The sequence below is a fragment of the Protopterus annectens genome, chromosome 4.part1 (genome assembly GCF_019279795.1).
Source record: "Protopterus annectens isolate FY-2018-M chromosome 4.part1, PAN1.0, whole genome shotgun sequence".
Classification (NCBI taxonomy): domain Eukaryota; kingdom Metazoa; phylum Chordata; order Ceratodontiformes; family Protopteridae; genus Protopterus; species Protopterus annectens.
The window spans coordinates 814,308,685-814,326,076 of NC_056734.1; the positions used below are offsets into that span (position 1 = coordinate 814,308,685).

At 39.4% G+C, this 17,392-nt stretch overlaps 2 protein-coding genes across 2 annotated transcripts in view; both read right to left on the minus strand.

The window, feature by feature from the left end:
• Positions 1 to 17,392, minus strand: part of PROC (protein C, inactivator of coagulation factors Va and VIIIa) — a 216,663-nt gene that overhangs the window by 104,923 nt on the left and 94,348 nt on the right. The window contains exon 4 of the mRNA XM_044070580.1: positions 8,042 to 8,066. Within this exon, the coding sequence (XP_043926515.1) occupies positions 8,042 to 8,066 (25 nt within the window). The remainder of the gene's footprint in view (positions 1 to 8,041; positions 8,067 to 17,392) is intronic.
• On the minus strand, positions 13,138 to 15,006 carry LOC122801430 (transcription factor E2F4-like). Its single transcript, XM_044070938.1, has 2 exons — positions 14,989 to 15,006; positions 13,138 to 13,869 (listed from the first exon to the last, which is right to left on the minus strand). Exons 1-2 carry the CDS (start codon positions 15,004 to 15,006, stop codon positions 13,138 to 13,140), a joined length of 750 nt encoding a protein of 249 aa, XP_043926873.1.

Consider the following 17,392-nt stretch of genomic DNA (forward strand, 5'->3'; position numbering starts at 1 on the left):
AACTAGTGTCTGGGAGTCCCTTGGCCATTCTGGCACCAAGTTCCAAAGATATAGACCCTTCTTGGAGAAGGAACATGTTCCAGGAGACTCTATCTACAGCTCTCTTGGTATCACCAACATCCATATGGAGAGAGAACATAAGGCACAAAACATTTGATACCAAGTCAGTAGTTCTAGAACACTGAGGGTGGAGGTTATGCTGAAGTAGTTAAACCATGATCAAGGTGTTGTAATGCAATGGATGATCTAACCAGCAGCCACTGCAGACTATGAATAATGTCTATAATGTTGGCAACAAGAAATTCCCACAAATTCCCAGGATATGAAATTATGCACCAGAGTTGTACACATTATACATTTCATCAAAGTCTACAAGCAGCAAATCTCAATGGATCCATGCCAACACTTCGAAAACAAACTAATCTGAACAAAAAATATTGAAAATCAAGCAAATGGAAAATAAAAACAAATAGTTTGATTTCTGATCACTTAACCCTAACTATAACAACCACTTCAGGACAGATTTATTTGAGTAGCAATACTAGTGATAAAGGGATTATGTAAGTTAATGTGCAGTGCTAGGTCTAGAAACGGGCAGATTTTGGCTTAGCATGCATAAGTAAGGCAGACAGAGTGGCTTCACCTTACTCATGTGTGTTAACCCCAACCCTAACCATTCATGTTAATTTAAAAAAAAAACTTTCCCCTAGCAGCACCACTGCACAAGATACAAACACACACACACACACACACACACACACACACACACACACACACACACACACGTACCATTAAATCTACTTACCTAGCCATTACTGTAACCCTAATCAGCAAACACTTGCACACATATACCACTAAATTTGTCACCTTGTCTAGCCATTATTCTAACCTTAACACATAAACACACATATATTCCCCAACCCCACTTACCGTACGCACATACAAGTATGAACTTCTGCCATTTAATAAATACCACCCTTGATAAAGAGTGCATTGATCTCTTTCCCCACCTAAACTCACTGTCAAACTATTGTTGCTTAATATCTACTATCAACTGAAACAGTCCAAGTGAGAGAAGGTCAAGTTACAGAGAACCACCAAGAGATCCTTCAATGTTCCTAAGATAAAAGCAAGAAGACTTGACAACAGTTGATGTCTGGTCCATAAATGTCAACCTGTTGTCAAAATCACCCCCAGAATACCAGCTTTTGCATGAATTAAGTCTGCTGCCCCACCCCCCACCCCCCCATAAAATGATGCTGGAATAGAGAAATCTCATAGAGTATCATGACTAACCAGGGCAACCATCTTTGCAGGGGCTGAATCTCAACTGATTAAAGATCATCCTGTTTCGGTTGCATCCTGTCAGTAAGACTGCTATCAGCAGATGCAATGTCCTATGGAAAACATAAGAGCAACTACATCTCATAAGCATAGCAGTGGTGCTGCAAGCCAATTCTTCAAATAATGCCACCTAGCTAAAGCCTGTACACAGAGGACGAGGGACCCAAAATGGACCCCCTGTGAATCACCACAAGTAAAACGGTATGGTGAAGAACAATTATCACTAGATGCTATTCGCTGTAAACAAAAAGGCAAACAGAAGATAAACAAATCTAGGGCCACACCTGAGAGACCACAGTAGTACTGCAAATGATCCAGAAAGATCTCAAAGTCTACAGTGTCAAATGCCAATAAGACAGTATGACTACAGCTAAACAAAAATGTTGAACTCTCACCACTAGGAGATAATTAAATACACTAGCGAAGGCTTTCTCAGTGCAGAGTCTTCACTAAAATCAAGACTGGGATGGACCATAGATGTTGTTTCTTTTAACATTGGAATCCATCTGCATCCACAATCTTACTGATGAGTGGGATGTTCACAACTGGGCAGTAGCTTTCCTTATCATGAGAATGTAGACCCATCTTCCTTGGAATCTGTTAACCAAAACCTCATTAAGAACAGACAGAAAAATCTCAGAGATAGTGGAAGAAACAATCTACTAAAGAACAGAACAGAGCTAAGGACATCCAGGCAGGAAATAACCAGTTTTGTGTGGTATGGTTTGAGTCCAAAAGTACCTGGGTGCATACTGGAAAAAATGTGAAGTAAAATCATCATAATCAGGAATAGAAAACGCACTCCAGCTCCAGCTGGCAAGAAATCTTTCAAACTACCATTTCCCTGGAACCACAATGTGAGTAACACCCAATACGATCAATGAAGCTTAAAGGCAGAAAACAAACAGTAAGTTAACATTTACCAGAACAGAAGTAAAACTTTTCTGGGTGGTAAGGCATGCTGGGCAATACAGCCTCTCCAATGCCAGGAAAAGATCATTTGGTCTGCTGCTGTTGCAGAGATGGACAGAGACAAACACAAAGATTTCTTCCAGGAAATCTCTGCCTAATATGTAGAACAGCGTTCATTCAGTAAAAGTCTGTCTCAAGCAAAGAGGTGAGCTACGGACGGTGCTCAAGTCTCTTCTCCTGCCTTCCTATGTTTATAGAACTCAGTGACATTCCCTAGCTCATTTGCCACAAAGTGAGTCACATACCTCTCAACCTCTTAGAGCAAGAAATCTGGACAAAGCCATAAATAAAAGTGGGACAAAGGTCCAAAAATACGAACAATTTTTAAATATTGCTCTTACAAACTTAAAAAGTTCATAGAATAATAGGTTTTGCATTAGCATCAATTTTCTGAAGGGCATGAAGTCTGAAACTCAAATGTTTGTCATTATTTCCAACTTCAGTCTTTAATGATTTACCACTAATTTGCCAGAAAACCATAACTTTACAAAAAATAGACCAAAAATATGAGGCAAAAATCTGGACATTTTGCGAAAAGCTGTGCAGTTGAGAGGTATAGACACACAAGATAGGAAGCAAACAGATTCAGAGAAGTCAGATATTATCAATTATATCACGGGCCATAATAAGCATATATTAATCATATGTACTGCTCTGCTGAAGGACTGAAAGCAAGATGTAAGAAAGTAGGTCTGTGGTAATCAAACTAAAATTACTTCTATGCACCATTCCTAGAAAAGGGGGTTCAATATAGGGCAGTCTGAACACAAAATGAGCAAGACTATCACCAAGACAAGTGGCTGGCTCAATCAGCAAGTCATTAGTCATGTCTTCAAGCTGAAACACTGTCCACAGCATGTACAAGTTGGTAAGAAGCACAGGGAATAATATCAGGAAGCCCAGCCCCATTCATAATGCAAAGGGATTCCTTTACAGGATATATGCATTCCTACGGACATCTCCAGGAATGCATGGATCATGCTATCCCAAACAAAATCAAGACCCAATCATCCAAAGGCAGGCATGCAGTCTGGTGGACCCCAGCCATAAATAAACAGTACAACAGAAGGAGGAAGCTACTACATGATAGAGCAAAATCCCTAAAAGGGAAGGCATCTCTGATCAGTACTAGCAAAAAATTACGATCCCTCATAAAATCCTCCAAGGCCAGCTTCGAGAGAAAAATTGCGCAGGACACTAAAGACAATCATAAAGCTTTTTTCAGTTATGTTAGGAACCTGGGATGCAACTCCCAGACTTGTTCTGAGTTGATTCTAAATGACAAAAAATACACTGAACCCACAGACATCGCCTATATCCTGGCAGACAGGTTCAGTGCAAACTTCTCCACCCCCTCCCCCCAAAAGAGCAAGTATCTATCCCGGCAGAGTGCAGCCTCCCAAACATCTCTGATGCTCAGGTGAAGGCCGCCCTCTCCAAAGCAAAAAACACTGCTTCCATGGGACCAGATGGCGTCCCGGGTTGCGTCCTACATGAACTCCAAGAAGAACTAATCCCTCAAGTAAAACTGCTGTACAATCTCAACCTCACTACAGGATATGTGCCCAAAGAATGGTGTACAGCAACAGTGGTCCCACTCCACAAAAGTGGCACCTCTGCGGAACCTGGAAACTATCGCCCTATAAGCCTGACTAGCCTAGTCTGCAAGGCTATAGAGAGGATCATCATGGAACTCATAAACAAAGACATTGGGGACCTACAGACACTAGATCCTACCCAATTTGGCTTCTTCAAGGGCAGATCCTGCCTTTTGAACCTGGTTGACTTCTTCGAAACAGTCACCAAGGCCATACATGAAGGGAAGGTAGTCCACACAGCCTATCTGGACCTCGCAAAGGCATTTGACACAATACCCCACGCGGGCATCATACATAAGCTATCCAGCCTAAATATAAACCCCTATGTCACAAGATGGGTCACAAACTGGCTCAAAGACAGAACCCACAGAGTCAGAGTTGCTGGAGTCATGTCAGACTCGAAACCGGTCACAAGTGGCGTCCCACAAGGTTCTGTCCTGGGACCTCTCTTGTTCAGTATTTACTTTTCCTGAGGTACAGGCCAACGTGGGAGGACTATGGCTCACCAAGTTCGCAGATGACTGCAAACTGGGCGCCATAATCAACTCTCTAGCAGACACAAACATCCTTCAAAAAGGTCTCGCAGAGACGGATAACTGGTGCCAGAGCCATGGTCTAAAGCTAAACGCCAAAAAGTGTATAGTCATACCCTTTGGCAAAAACAATGTGCCCACAAATTACCACATAGGTGGTAACCCATTAAGTACAGAGAAAGTAATTAGGGATCTGGGGACCCAAGTTGATAGCAATCTCTCCTTTGACAACCACATTGCCAAAGTGGTTAGAAAAACCTTCTACATAGCCCACCTCATCATGAAAGGATTCACATCTAGATCAAGAGAGGTAATCGTGCCCCTTTATTCATCCCTCATCAGGCCCATCATAGAATACAATGCTCCCTTTGGGATGTACCTTACCCGACACCTGCAGCAATTAGAAAGACCCCAAAAGTACCTCACCAGGAGGATCAAGGGACTCAAACAGATGCCATATGCTGCTCGGTTAAAAAAACTCCAGCTCTACTCAGTTGCATACCGCCTACTTCAAGGCGATCTATGCCTGACATATAAAGCTATGTCCAACCCAGAATTAATGGACATGCTCCACCTCAGTAAATCCAAATCCCTTAGAGCCACGCGCTCAAGGGACTTGAACCTCAGCACAGAAATAAATAGAACATGCTGGAGGGACAGATTCATAACCCAGAGGCTCCCTTCGCTCTGGAATAGAATTCCAATTCATGTTAGGCAGAGCACCTCACTGACTCTCTTCAAGAAGAATCTTGATGAGTGGATGGGGGATCGTAGGTTTGTCCCGGGGATTACTTCCGTGTCACTATTAGACAGAGGCACAGTAAACTAAACTTTAAAAAGGGCACAGTATACTCAAATCAAGGGGTGGCGTAAGCCAAACACAATCGGGCTAGGCTTATAAATGCCCCAGGGCAGATAGCCTAGTATGAACCTATGAACCTATAAAGTCACCCAAAACCAAACATTTGGAACCTGGCAACAATGAGAAGATGAAGAAGCCAATACACTCCTAAAAGAGCAACCTCACACTACTGGGAGATGATAGACGATGAAGTAGTCACAGTCTACTCTTGCACCAATGGCAAGCTTAAATGACATTGCAGCAGCAGCCCACTCCCTGATGATTTAAAAGGATGAGTGATGCAATTTGGCAAACCCCCTCACTCTCTCTATTATTCAACACCCTTGACCAAGAAAGTCTTACTGTATAATAGCCACAAGGATGGAAATTAAATTGCAATCAAGCCAAGTTTCCATTATAAATACCAGATCACAGAACTGGATCAAGTCAGAGAACATTTCCTGGCTTGTTACAGAGAGGCCTGGCATTATAATACATAGCCCTTGTATGGCCTTTAGATAAGCAGATCCCACCTAACTGTTCCAGATGGAATAAGGGATCCATGAGAACATCACACACAACCGATGGTGGCTAGTGAGTCTGATAGTTCAACGTGGGCAGTGTCTACAAAGTTCATGGATCAAATTCAGCTCCCATCCAAAAGCCCCAAGATGCCAGGGGAGCAACAATCAACCTGTGATTTAGTATTATTATTATTTTTATTATTATTATTATTATGTTCCAAAAACATGCCCTTATAACATCTTAAACTATTAGAACCATTGGTTCATTCAGCAGAAAATAGTCAGATGAATACATTGGAAAAACTGATAAGATGGTTCAAGTTAATTAAAAAAGTTAATAAGCTAATAAAAGCCAGTTAATAAGCTAATAAAAGCCAAAATATAAACAGTAGATCAATGAATGAAACTGTACGTTCAAGGATATAACGTAAGGGAAAAGCAAGATATTAAGACTGTGTGCTTGCCAAATCAATAAAAGCCATCAAACAGATAAAATATTGGTGCTACTATGTCAAATTAACAGTAATAAAATATGAAAACTGTAATATGATAAAAAAATAATAAATCAGTAAATAATAAGAGGAAAATTGACCAACGTTTTTGTCTCAAACGTGATCAGCCAAAAATGTCCTATAAATTAAGTAAGATTATCCAGCTTTGGATGATGTGCAGAACAGATGCTGTGAAAACTGGGCAAATGGAAGGAGGAAGTTTGTGCAGTCTTCAAAGCCAACACCTTTCTCTAAAACTAACAGTAATAGCTCCGTAATCACCAATAAATGAAGCAAGTGCAGGTAACACAGTAACCTAAAGAACACAGATCAGGTAAAAGGTAATATAAATGTTTACAAAATCAGCAAAATCAGTAACTATATCTAAAAGTAAAACTGATATTGGAGTATCTTAAAGACAACTTCCACCATACTGCAGAATAACAAAATTAGAAATAAAAAGAAAAGCTTCCTTATTGTAGGTCACAATCCTTGCAGCTAAAGCAAATAGAGTAAGATACTTGGTTAGACAAAGGTGATAATGTTATAGCATTTTGATGTCCCAAAATTGGTATAATTACAGAAACTACTTTTATGAAATCTGTCCCTGTGTGTAATGGGGATGTGCTTTCTCACACACACCCTTACTTATATAACCATACTTCAGGCCATACACCCTCAGGAAACAGGGCAAGATATCAGTGAGTATGAATGATTGTTTCAGTAATTGCCAGACGTGACAAGTTCACATCTGATTACTCATTAGGTTACCGTTATTTACAGCGTTGTGATGATGCATCAGTTTTCTATGTAACTAGCAAACGAAAACCAAAGGAAAATAACACAAGTAAAGAACTCCCTGATAGAATAACAAAGATATAAGGTATAATTACTTTCTAAAGCAGATCAAACATTGGGTAATGACCCATAAAATAACCTTAAAAACATGAACAGTAGATCAAACATTGGGTAATGACCTATAAAATTACATTAAAAAACATGAATAGAAAATCAAACGTTGAGTAGTGACATATAAAATTAACTTAAAAAACATGAATGTAAGAAAGTCCAGCTTACTTTCATACAAATATGATAGGACAAATAGGCCTTTGGGTAAAAACTTCAGTTTAGAGTCTGGTTCTTTGTCAGAAGTGAATGAAGCCTTGATTGTGACCCAGATTACCTGGAATCAGTTGAGAACCTGAGCACTGGTGGAACTGGTGAGGGGTATGGGCCTACTCACTCATCCAGGGGGCAGGGAGGGCAGCTCAACTCATTGCATGACTTACACCCAGTGAAGGTGGTGTTTCAGCATGCAGCACAAAGGATGAGATATACAACAAGTCCACCAAGCTGTGAGTAACACAGAAGCTGTATTTCAGCTTGTGCATGAAAGTATGCACAGGCATTCAGTGAGATATAGTATGTGCAGACAAACTGGGGATTAGTCCAGTCAAAAATTAATTACTTCAATGGCCTCCTGAATGGTGCTCCTATGGTCAAGCTCTTACTATTGCCAACAGTCACTGAAGCAATGGGTAGCTAGTGGGCTTGAGACCAATAGGAAGGGACTCCTGGCTGTCAGGCATAGAAGGGAAAGAAAGGAAAGAGAAACAATATTTCAGTTCAGAAAACACAGAAGACTCAGCAAAATAATGCAAACAAAATAAAAAAAAATACAAACTGATATGTTATTGTCTGAAAATAAAAAAAAAAGAACAAATAAACATTCACTTACCAAAATATTTAGTCCAGAAATGTAACTACAAAGGAAGAGAGAGAGAAAAAAAAGGTTAGCAAACCAGAAACTATTTATTTAATTATTTGTTCATTCATTCATTTATTCATTCACTTGATATGTAGATGGGTCCAAGAACTGTGTTTCAGCCTCAACCCATACCAAATACAATAAGCTACATGAAAGAATGAAACAATAACTGTGAAAGTGATACAGCTGCATGGGGAATGTACACAGTGATATCATGCAGAAAAAAAAGTGAATGAAAATACCTTGATTTATGCAAAGTATTAAACAGTAGTTCAAATCAATAGAAAATAACACTTATAAGGACATTAAAAAATATAATGAGAGAAGATACATTTGTGGCAGCAAGTGTATTTGTTAGAGAAGAAACAGTTGCATTAATTTATGTTAAACAGGCAAGATGAAAGGAGTACTTAAACACAGAAAGATTTCTTAATTTATTACGTTTCACATACAATGAGGAAGAGAGTTCTAGATGGTAAATGCAAGTATTGAAAAAGGTATTTCATAGGTAGAAAGTACAATTAACCAGTAAACAATGAAAAATACAGGCATCTGACAGGCTTTTAAATCTCCAAAATTTATTTAGGGCTATGTGGAAACCTACTATGTTGTACAGGTCACTTAAGGGCAGAAAGGGTAGTGCATATTCAAATTTGGGGATAAGGATATATTTAATAATGAAATAACAGGCTTCAGAAGTGACAATACTCGCCAGTTGTATGACTTTTGGAAAGAGAAAGAGTTGACTATAGATGGAGCTATTTATGACTTAGATATTTCTAAATATCAGCAGGTGAGATGGTCTCATCTTAGGTATCAAAGATCCGTAAGTCAGAAGTAGAATGACCTTTCTGAGCTCTACCAAAGATCGGCGATTTTGTTTTGGATAAATTAACAACTAAATTTTTCTTAATAAACTATAAGCAAACTTTGGAGAAATCAGTTTGAATAAATGCATGCAGGTTTACAATATCTATAAACTTTATCATTTTGAGACAAGGGAGATTTTGGAGACTATTAATAAAAAGTGAGACCAGCGTAGGACTAAGTATTGCCCTATGAGTAACTCCAGATTTTAAGGCAGTGGAAGAGGAGAGGCATCTGGAGAAGTGAATGCTTCTGTCTGAAAGGCAGTCACCAAAGTAGTAGTTCATTACTAAAAGCAATATTATTGAGATGCTTGAGTAGGGCAGTGGTCTACAAGGTCAATGAAAATAGCCCCCCTGCATTGGCCACTATCCGTATTATGAAATTTATAGTGAGGAGCAAAGCAGTAGTGGTATTAAAACCTGGACACAAGTCTTAGTGGGAATTATTTGAGGATCTTGTGGATCAGAAGATAATAAAGAACAAGTTTGTAAATACTCTTCTTGAAATAAAACTGAGATAAAAGAACCATGTGGCACTAATGGTCAGGCTAAGAGGGTTTAACATTCATAAAACAATATCAGTTTTCCAGTCCAGGGAAGTAACTGTGATGAGAGGGAAATTCTGAATAAATTTAAGTATCTGACAGACATAAATAACAGACTTTTTAAATACATTTTAGGTGAAGGGAGTTAATATGCTAAGAGTTAGGTGAGGGAAGTTTAAAAAGAAATGTGTTAACAGAGTTTCCAGAAGGCACTGTGAAGCAAGTTTAGGAAGCAGACTTTATTTATTTATTTATTTATTTTTTTATTTTTATTTTGCATTTGTTAACCGGGTTAGTCCAACTGAGCTTTTGGCTCATTTTCAGTGAAGACCCAGGGAGAAAAGCTCCTCAGCGACTTTAAAAATTTAACAGTTAAAATTGAATTTACAATACTCTGAAAATTACATTAGGTTACAATGTCATATAGAAGGAATAATGCCTAAATAATTCTTGTTCATAAAGGTTCATAGATTCGAGGCTAATTGCCCTTGTGAGCCATTTTAAGCCTAGCCAATTATCCCTTGTGAGACTCAAACCCTGAACCTTGTGCTTGTAAGGCAAACACCTTAACCATTAGGCCACCCTCCCATGTATACAGTATGTATACAAAAAATAGCATTAAGATAAAGTGGTTAAAACCAGTGAGACAGAGAGGTTAAAGTTTGTTATGATAGACAGGGGAGGAGAGGAAATTGAGGGAGGGTTATAACTGAAAAAGAATAGAAGGGAAAGAGATAGTGGGAGAACAATGAATAAAAAAGTGAGGACTGGTGTAGGGAGGGGTATTCGAAGCTGGGGTAGGGTCGACTACAGTGGCAGGACCATTTTTTTTTGTTAGGCATCTTCCAGTGGCTAGCTTGAAATGCTTGGTATGGTCAAGAGACAATTCCTTGGGGTAGTTGGCCCAAAGATGCAGCAAGGTTATAATTATAGAAGTAAACATCTTATTTTGTGTTAATAAATCTGTAGCAAGTCTTAGTCTGAGCTGTGTGGTGTCCTGGTCGGGGAATATTCAGATATATCAGATAAAAGGCTAGGGCAGAAAGAAAGCAGAGGATGGAGTGGATAATTTGCAGATGAATAGTAGGAGCAGATGGGGGAATTCGTGCTAGTCCAGTTGCCTAAGGGATAAGCAAAGGTGAGACTTGCAGGTTTGGTTTGTTGTGAATCTGGCCACCTTATTACAGGTAGTTTCAAGTTTTGTAATGAGTGTGTGAATAAGTGACAGCTGTATAGAAGGATGGGAAGAAGAAATGCATGGTAGAGTTATTCTGGCTGTGTTGGTTAATTACCTTATTGCGGTAAAGGAGTCCAAGTTTCTGGTGAGTTTTTTTAATAGAATTCGTAACATGGAGATTAAATTTAAGCTGATCATCTATTAGGACTCCCAGCAGTTTAGTGCTAGGTTCAGCAGTAATGGTGTTATTGCTTAATAGGATGGTAAATATGGTTTTGAGATTGGTGAGGTTCTTGGGGAGAAAGAGTAGTAGTAGCTTAATTTTCTTAGGATTGAGAATTAATCACAAAGCTATGTCTCTTTGTTTGGGTCTTTCGGCTTTTCCCGGTTAGGGGTCGCCACAGCGGAACTCTGGTCCACTAATGATTGGTAGTGGATTTTTACGTACCGGGTTACCAGCCCTGACACACAACCTTCAATGAAGGCACGCCCCATTCACGTATGCCTCCACACAGAAGACGCTCTAGCTGAGAATCGAATGGGACAACGTCTTGCTACGAGGTGACAACGCTACTGCAGCACCACAAAGCTATGTCTCTATGGCATTGAAAGATGCCTGGGAAGTAGAGTGGAGGTCTGATGAATTAACTGCAATGGTGATGACATTAGAGTCATCTGCATACTGTAGAGGTGCAGAGTGGGGACAAGAGGTGTAAAGTAGATTAGTGAAAATATTAAAAAGAGCAGTGGCCCACGTATGGATCCCTGGGGGACTCCCATTGGCACATTGAGGGGGAAGGGATAGTGCAGACTGCCATTTAACAGCTTGCTGTCGGTTAGAGAGATAGCTAGAGAACCAGGAAATAGTGGGAGGAGAGAATTTTAAGTAGGAGAGTTTGTCCAAGAGGAGAGGAGAGGATGGCAGACGGTGTCAAAGGCTTTGGAGAGGTCCAGGAACAGGCATGAGACAAGTTTATTGTTGTCACGGGCCAGAGATACAGTATTGATGAAGGATATTAGTACAGTCGTGGTACTGCGTTTGGGACGGAATCAGTGTTGAGTGTGTGAGAGAAGGTTTTCTTTTAGAAGGTACTGCATTACCTGCTTGTGAATGCATTTCTCTAGAATTTTAGAGAGGGGAGAGAGTATAGCAATTGGTCTGAAGTTTGATATATCAGAGGAATTACCGCCCTTGTGAATGGGTAACGTAAATCATTGTTTCCATATTGCTGGGACATACGATTCAGAGAGAGCGGTTAATTGGGATGGAAACTGGATAGGCTAGGGGTTCAGCAAGGAGTTCAGCAATCTGTAGGAAATAGGAGGGTAGATTATCAGCGGAGGGGAAGCAGGGTTTGAGTTTGGAGAGTAAGGATTTTATATAGTTAGTGGATACAGATTTAAGGGGAAAAAGAGTAAGAAGGATTGGAAGGAGAAATAGAGATTGTGAGGTTATTGGCATTTTTCCTGGTGGGAAGAGAATTGATTATAGATGTTAGTGAGTCAATAAAATGATTGTTAAATGTAATGGCAGTTTCTTCTGGAGTTTTATTTGGGCAAGGGTTTTGAGGGGAAGGGTTTCCCAGATGCAGTTTGTGATGGATAGTGCTCCAGAATGTTTGGGGGTCTGATTTTAGGTTGTGGGAAGGTTAGCATAGAAGTTTGTTTAGTCTTTGTTGATAATGTTCTTTATTTGGTTCCCAAGTTCTTTATAGGTCTGTAGGAGAGAAGGGGTCTTAGATTTAGTCCCTAATTTCCATATCCTGTCTCGGTTTTTCATCAGGGTTCGAGTAGATTTGGTAAGCCAAGGAGCTGTGTTAGATTTGATTCTAACTGTGCGGAGAGGAGCTAGGGTGTTTAGAATGTTAAAGGTGGTGTTGAAAGAGTGGACAGCCTCATCTAAGGGGAGATTAGTGAGATGAGACCAGTTAATTCTAGAGAGTTGGTCAATGAAAGAGTCAGGACTGAAGGTTGAGATTTTGCAGGAAGTGATAAACTTGAATGATCTGGTGAAATGGGGAGCATCTCTGGTTACTGTGATAGGGCATTTGGAAGGATCTCAGGTTTATGGTAGGTTTGGGGGGTGAGAGACCAAAATCCAGTCCAGAAGAGAGCTTGGAAGGTATAACTTATTAAAGGTAGGGGTAGTGATTAGCTGCTCAAATCCATGCAAGTTGATACAAGAGGTAGTGTTGGGAGTTTGACCTGAGATCCAATCAATGTTTACGGCCCCTAGTATGATGGTTTCATTACGGATGGTCAGAGAGGTGGGATAGGATGTTTTCAAGCATGTTAATATCCCCAGGGGGATATATATTGCTACTACAGTTATGGTGGTAAAGTTAAGTTTAAAATTGGCAAGTAGGAATTAGCTGTAGAGAAAGAGGGTGGACTGGACTAGTTATAGAGAGGTGATCAGGGTACAGTACGGCTACCCCTCCTCCTTTTACCAAAAAGATAATTGAAAGACTGACTTTAGAAATACTTTTTTTCTTTGGAATCAAACCTTTCTAATATGACAAGACCTAAAATCGGCACAAGTCTGGATGCTGAAAACACCCTGCAGGAATGCAAGACAAAACACTGCATTTTCTTCATCTGAAAACTATAAAGGTTGCACAGCTCAGCTTGTGAAACTAGTTTTCCACAATAAAAATATAACTCAATATGCATCACATAAGATTCTGTGACAGCAGAGCCAAAAGTAGATACAGAATCAAAAGGCATAACCCCAACACATGCTAAGCAGGCAAACAAGATTAGACGAGGAACAGAACACGCAAAGAGCGAAGAAATTCTTTCATGTATCTGGTGCCGTTTAAAAGGATATCTGCTGTTCTCATTATCATCCGTGACATTCCGGATGCTCTGCTGAACCCAGACCTTCTGATGGTCAACTTCCTTTTCTCTTCTTTCCAGTTCTTCAATCTCTGCCTTCAAGTCAATCAGCTTTTCAGCAATCTCGCGTGTATTACAGCCAGGGCCCACACCTTTCCACTGAATACTGTTCTTTGACTTCTTCTCAATGAGGCCAATTCCTTCCAGGACATTCGTGGTGTCATATATTCGCCGTTTTTGTCTCACTGCTAGAGTATCAGTGGCCAGTTTCAGATCCAGCACGCCATCCTTGGCCTCCTGCAGCAGCGACACAAACTTAGTGGTCAGCAACCCAAGACTCTTCTCGTGGTGGCTCGGCGTAGGGGGTTGCTGTCCAATGATGATTTATGATTCTGTAACACAGTCTGTTGAGAAGCTATTGATGGGAGAGGCTGAACTGGTGTACATGCAAAGTGATCTAACAATAAACTGCCAGTCTATTGCAAGGAGTGAACTGAAGCTGAAAAAGAGGAAATTAAGGCATTTGGTTAGTAGGGCTGCTCTGTCCCAGAAGCCTTTTAATATCTACCCCACATCCTGTAGTTTTGGTGACTATAAAGCATTGATGGGTCTTATAAGTTGTGGTCTTTGCTAATCTGACAACAGTCCAGAGTTTACATTTAAATGTTAGTGATAGACTTTGGTGAGTTAGCATTACTCTTTCCATATGTCTGGTTCTGTGCCATAGAAAGAGAGGATTCAAACTATGACCCAACTGACCTGGATTTAGTTCATCGCCAGGACACTGGGGTAGATGGTGAAGGAGAGGAAAGAACAAGTGATACCTGGCCTCTTCTTCTAGTGATCAGGCCTAGGTGTGTGTCATGAGAACTTCTCCTGCTAATGCATCCCAAGTGGGGGCCAAAGAATGAGTAGGAGCCATCGTCTAAATGTAGGGTAAGGGCTTTAGGGCTTACATCACAGGCCTACCTCTGGAATTCCTTAAGTAGCATGGAAGACAAAATGTTATGGCCCATGGCAAAAATCCCCTGATGATTGCCTATATCACAGTTAGGCTGTAATTGGATCTCAGCTGCAGGAGCATGCATGAGTAGTGGTCATGGGTATATACTAGATGTCTGGCATGTATGGGTGGGGGGACCCAAAAAATTAATCAGCTAATCTTTTTCCATACATCCTTAAGCCACATATGTCTCTTAAGATCTGGGTTAAGACAAGCTTAGCTATTATGCCAAAAGGGATAGTTACTGAATTAGTACAGGGAGAGTTAAACTAGGAGCAGAATGCTATGAAAAATGGTCCCAGACAGCATTAAATCAATTGAACAAGAAAACAAGAAAAATGCTTTCATGTTTATAAAATCATATTTATAAAAAAAACAGTGCATACCAAGATTATGTACCCCTTAGTCTGAAAGTGGTATGGGCCTCCTCGAACTGTCTACACATGTAGATCTATAGTTGTTGGACTGCATACATATTTTCTGACCTTATCAGACTCAAACATAACGAACATTTTAAAGCATGAAGACAAGAAGTCTAAGATGATATCTTTGTCTAGTTTAGCAAAAGCATTTCAGAAAGGAGTGGAATGAAAATCAAACTAGAAGTAAACTAGAATCAGACAACAACTGAAAGTGCAAAAAAATGAAACAAAAGAAAGAAAGAATATAAGCAAAAGGGTCAGAAACAAAGGAAAGAAAATTGTAAAGCCCACTAATATAGTGGCAAGTACAGAAAACTCCTAGTAAAACCACATGTTGACCAAGATTTGATGCAGGAATGGTTAAGAAGAGATGAATTTAAACCAAAAAGTGAAATGCTAGCAATGGCAGCATAAAAAAGTGAGCTACATACATTTTGGTTTATAAAGTTAATTGAAAAAGTTGGAGAAGCAAACAAATGCAGGTTTTGAATACAGAAATGGAAACAGTTGCACGTCTTGTTGCTGAGTGTGATATAGTCATAGCTGAGGGTCTGAATATTAAAAGACACAGTAATGTGGCAAGACTATTGCATTGGGGATTGAGCAAATCTACAACCTAGAAGTAGCTGGGAATCATTGGAAATATGAACCAAAAACATTGTCAACAATGATGAAATTTGGATTGCATTGGATAACCCAGTACAAGCACATGAATATATAGATGCAAGAAAACCAGATATAGTAGTCCAAGAAAAAAGAGAAAAGTAGCATTAATCACAGAAATTGTTACTCCCAAAGATTATAGTGTGTTATGTACTGAGAGTCCAAAGTAGTAAAATACCAAAATTTGCAATCAGAAACAAGGGCAATTTGGAAAAAAGATACCCAGACAGTTGTAATTGTAGTAGGAGCAACAGGACTAATAAAAAAATCATTTTCAAGCATACTTAAATATGTTACCAATGCATATAACCCCATATGAACTGAAGAAGGAGGCAATTCTGGGTACATTGCAGGTGTTGAGAAGAGCACTCTTGGCTAACATCAAAAACTGAAATAATACTAATTTCATGAACTCTGATCGTGTATTGACTTATAAAACGGGATCCATTCCAGTCATTGTATTAGAAGCCCAAAACATATCGAGAAATTAAAAAGAGAATTCACCTATAGTTTGCAAAATCATGGCCAGTAACTGATCCTGGTTCCTCATGGGGGGATGCAGCTAATAAAAAGAGGTTGAATTTTTGTTTTCTTAAACACAGTAGATAAGATAGGGCAATGTTTACTAAGAGTCTAAGAGTATTAGGAATTACAATAGTGTAGTAATATCTACTGAAAATATTACAACAATGTACAAGGGTGAGCTATTTCCAGAACCGGGGTTAGTGAATGGGATTACAGAGTCAGTTGAGGCCATGAAAGGAACTCATCTAAGACAGTTTGTGAAGAAGGCCTAACCTGATAGGCTGAAGTTGGGCTTTAAAGTTTAGTTTGCTACTAGATCAAATAAACTATTGAAATATGTGTTAGAAAATAAAGTAAGCTGGTAAGCAAAAGTTATGCAAAATGGTATATTTCCACCAAGCTCTAAGTGAACCATGAGCCAGACTGGGTCAGAATCAGAACTGTAATCGAAAAAGCAAGAGTTCAATATTTTTTTCTAATAATGACATCATTCTTCCTCTAAATTTTAAGCATGTACAGTCACTTTTTTTCAAAATACCTACAGGAATTCAGTGGAAGAAAAACTGCTTACAGATTTAAAGTTGCATTTATGAGATGGCAAGAATGTCTGGGTTGTGGATGTGAGCCCAAGCTTTGAGTGTGTCTAACTTGTTGCAGATTCTACAACAAATAAGGTATGGAATATGAAAACCTGTACCCTAGGGACAGAATGATGAAAGAGAAGTCAACACGTTTTAAGGGGAGCGTTTATGGGTGGTATTGAGTTCAGTGTCACCAGATCACAGAATTAAAAGAGAAAAAAGGGAACAAAGAAGTTAATAACTAGAGTTAGTAAGTTTATTAAAAAGAGCTGAAGAAATTTGGAAAGTTTGTTAAGAACTGCTTCCCTGAAAAAAATATGTTTGAACTGCTGAGTTACCAAGCAGAAGTGACTAGACAGTAGTGCCAGTACATAAAAACTATATGTGAGGGGAAATAATGAGTTTGGCACACAAATTAAAGTCTTTTGTGGAAGTTTGCTTTGAAAGATAGATACAATTTAAGAAAAGTGGATGGGAGATATCTGTGAATAGGAGAAATAGTAAGAAGAGAAATGAAATAACAGTTATAAGCATGAGGCAGAGAAGTGAAAGCATATTAAAGAAGGCTACAAAGAATAATGAAGAAAGGCAAATTATGTTGCTAAGCATAGCCGAGCAGAATAAACCAGCTTACATTAGTCTGCTAATGTAATTAAGTGTTAGAAGTACAGAAAGACTCACCAAATGTAGCTACAGTT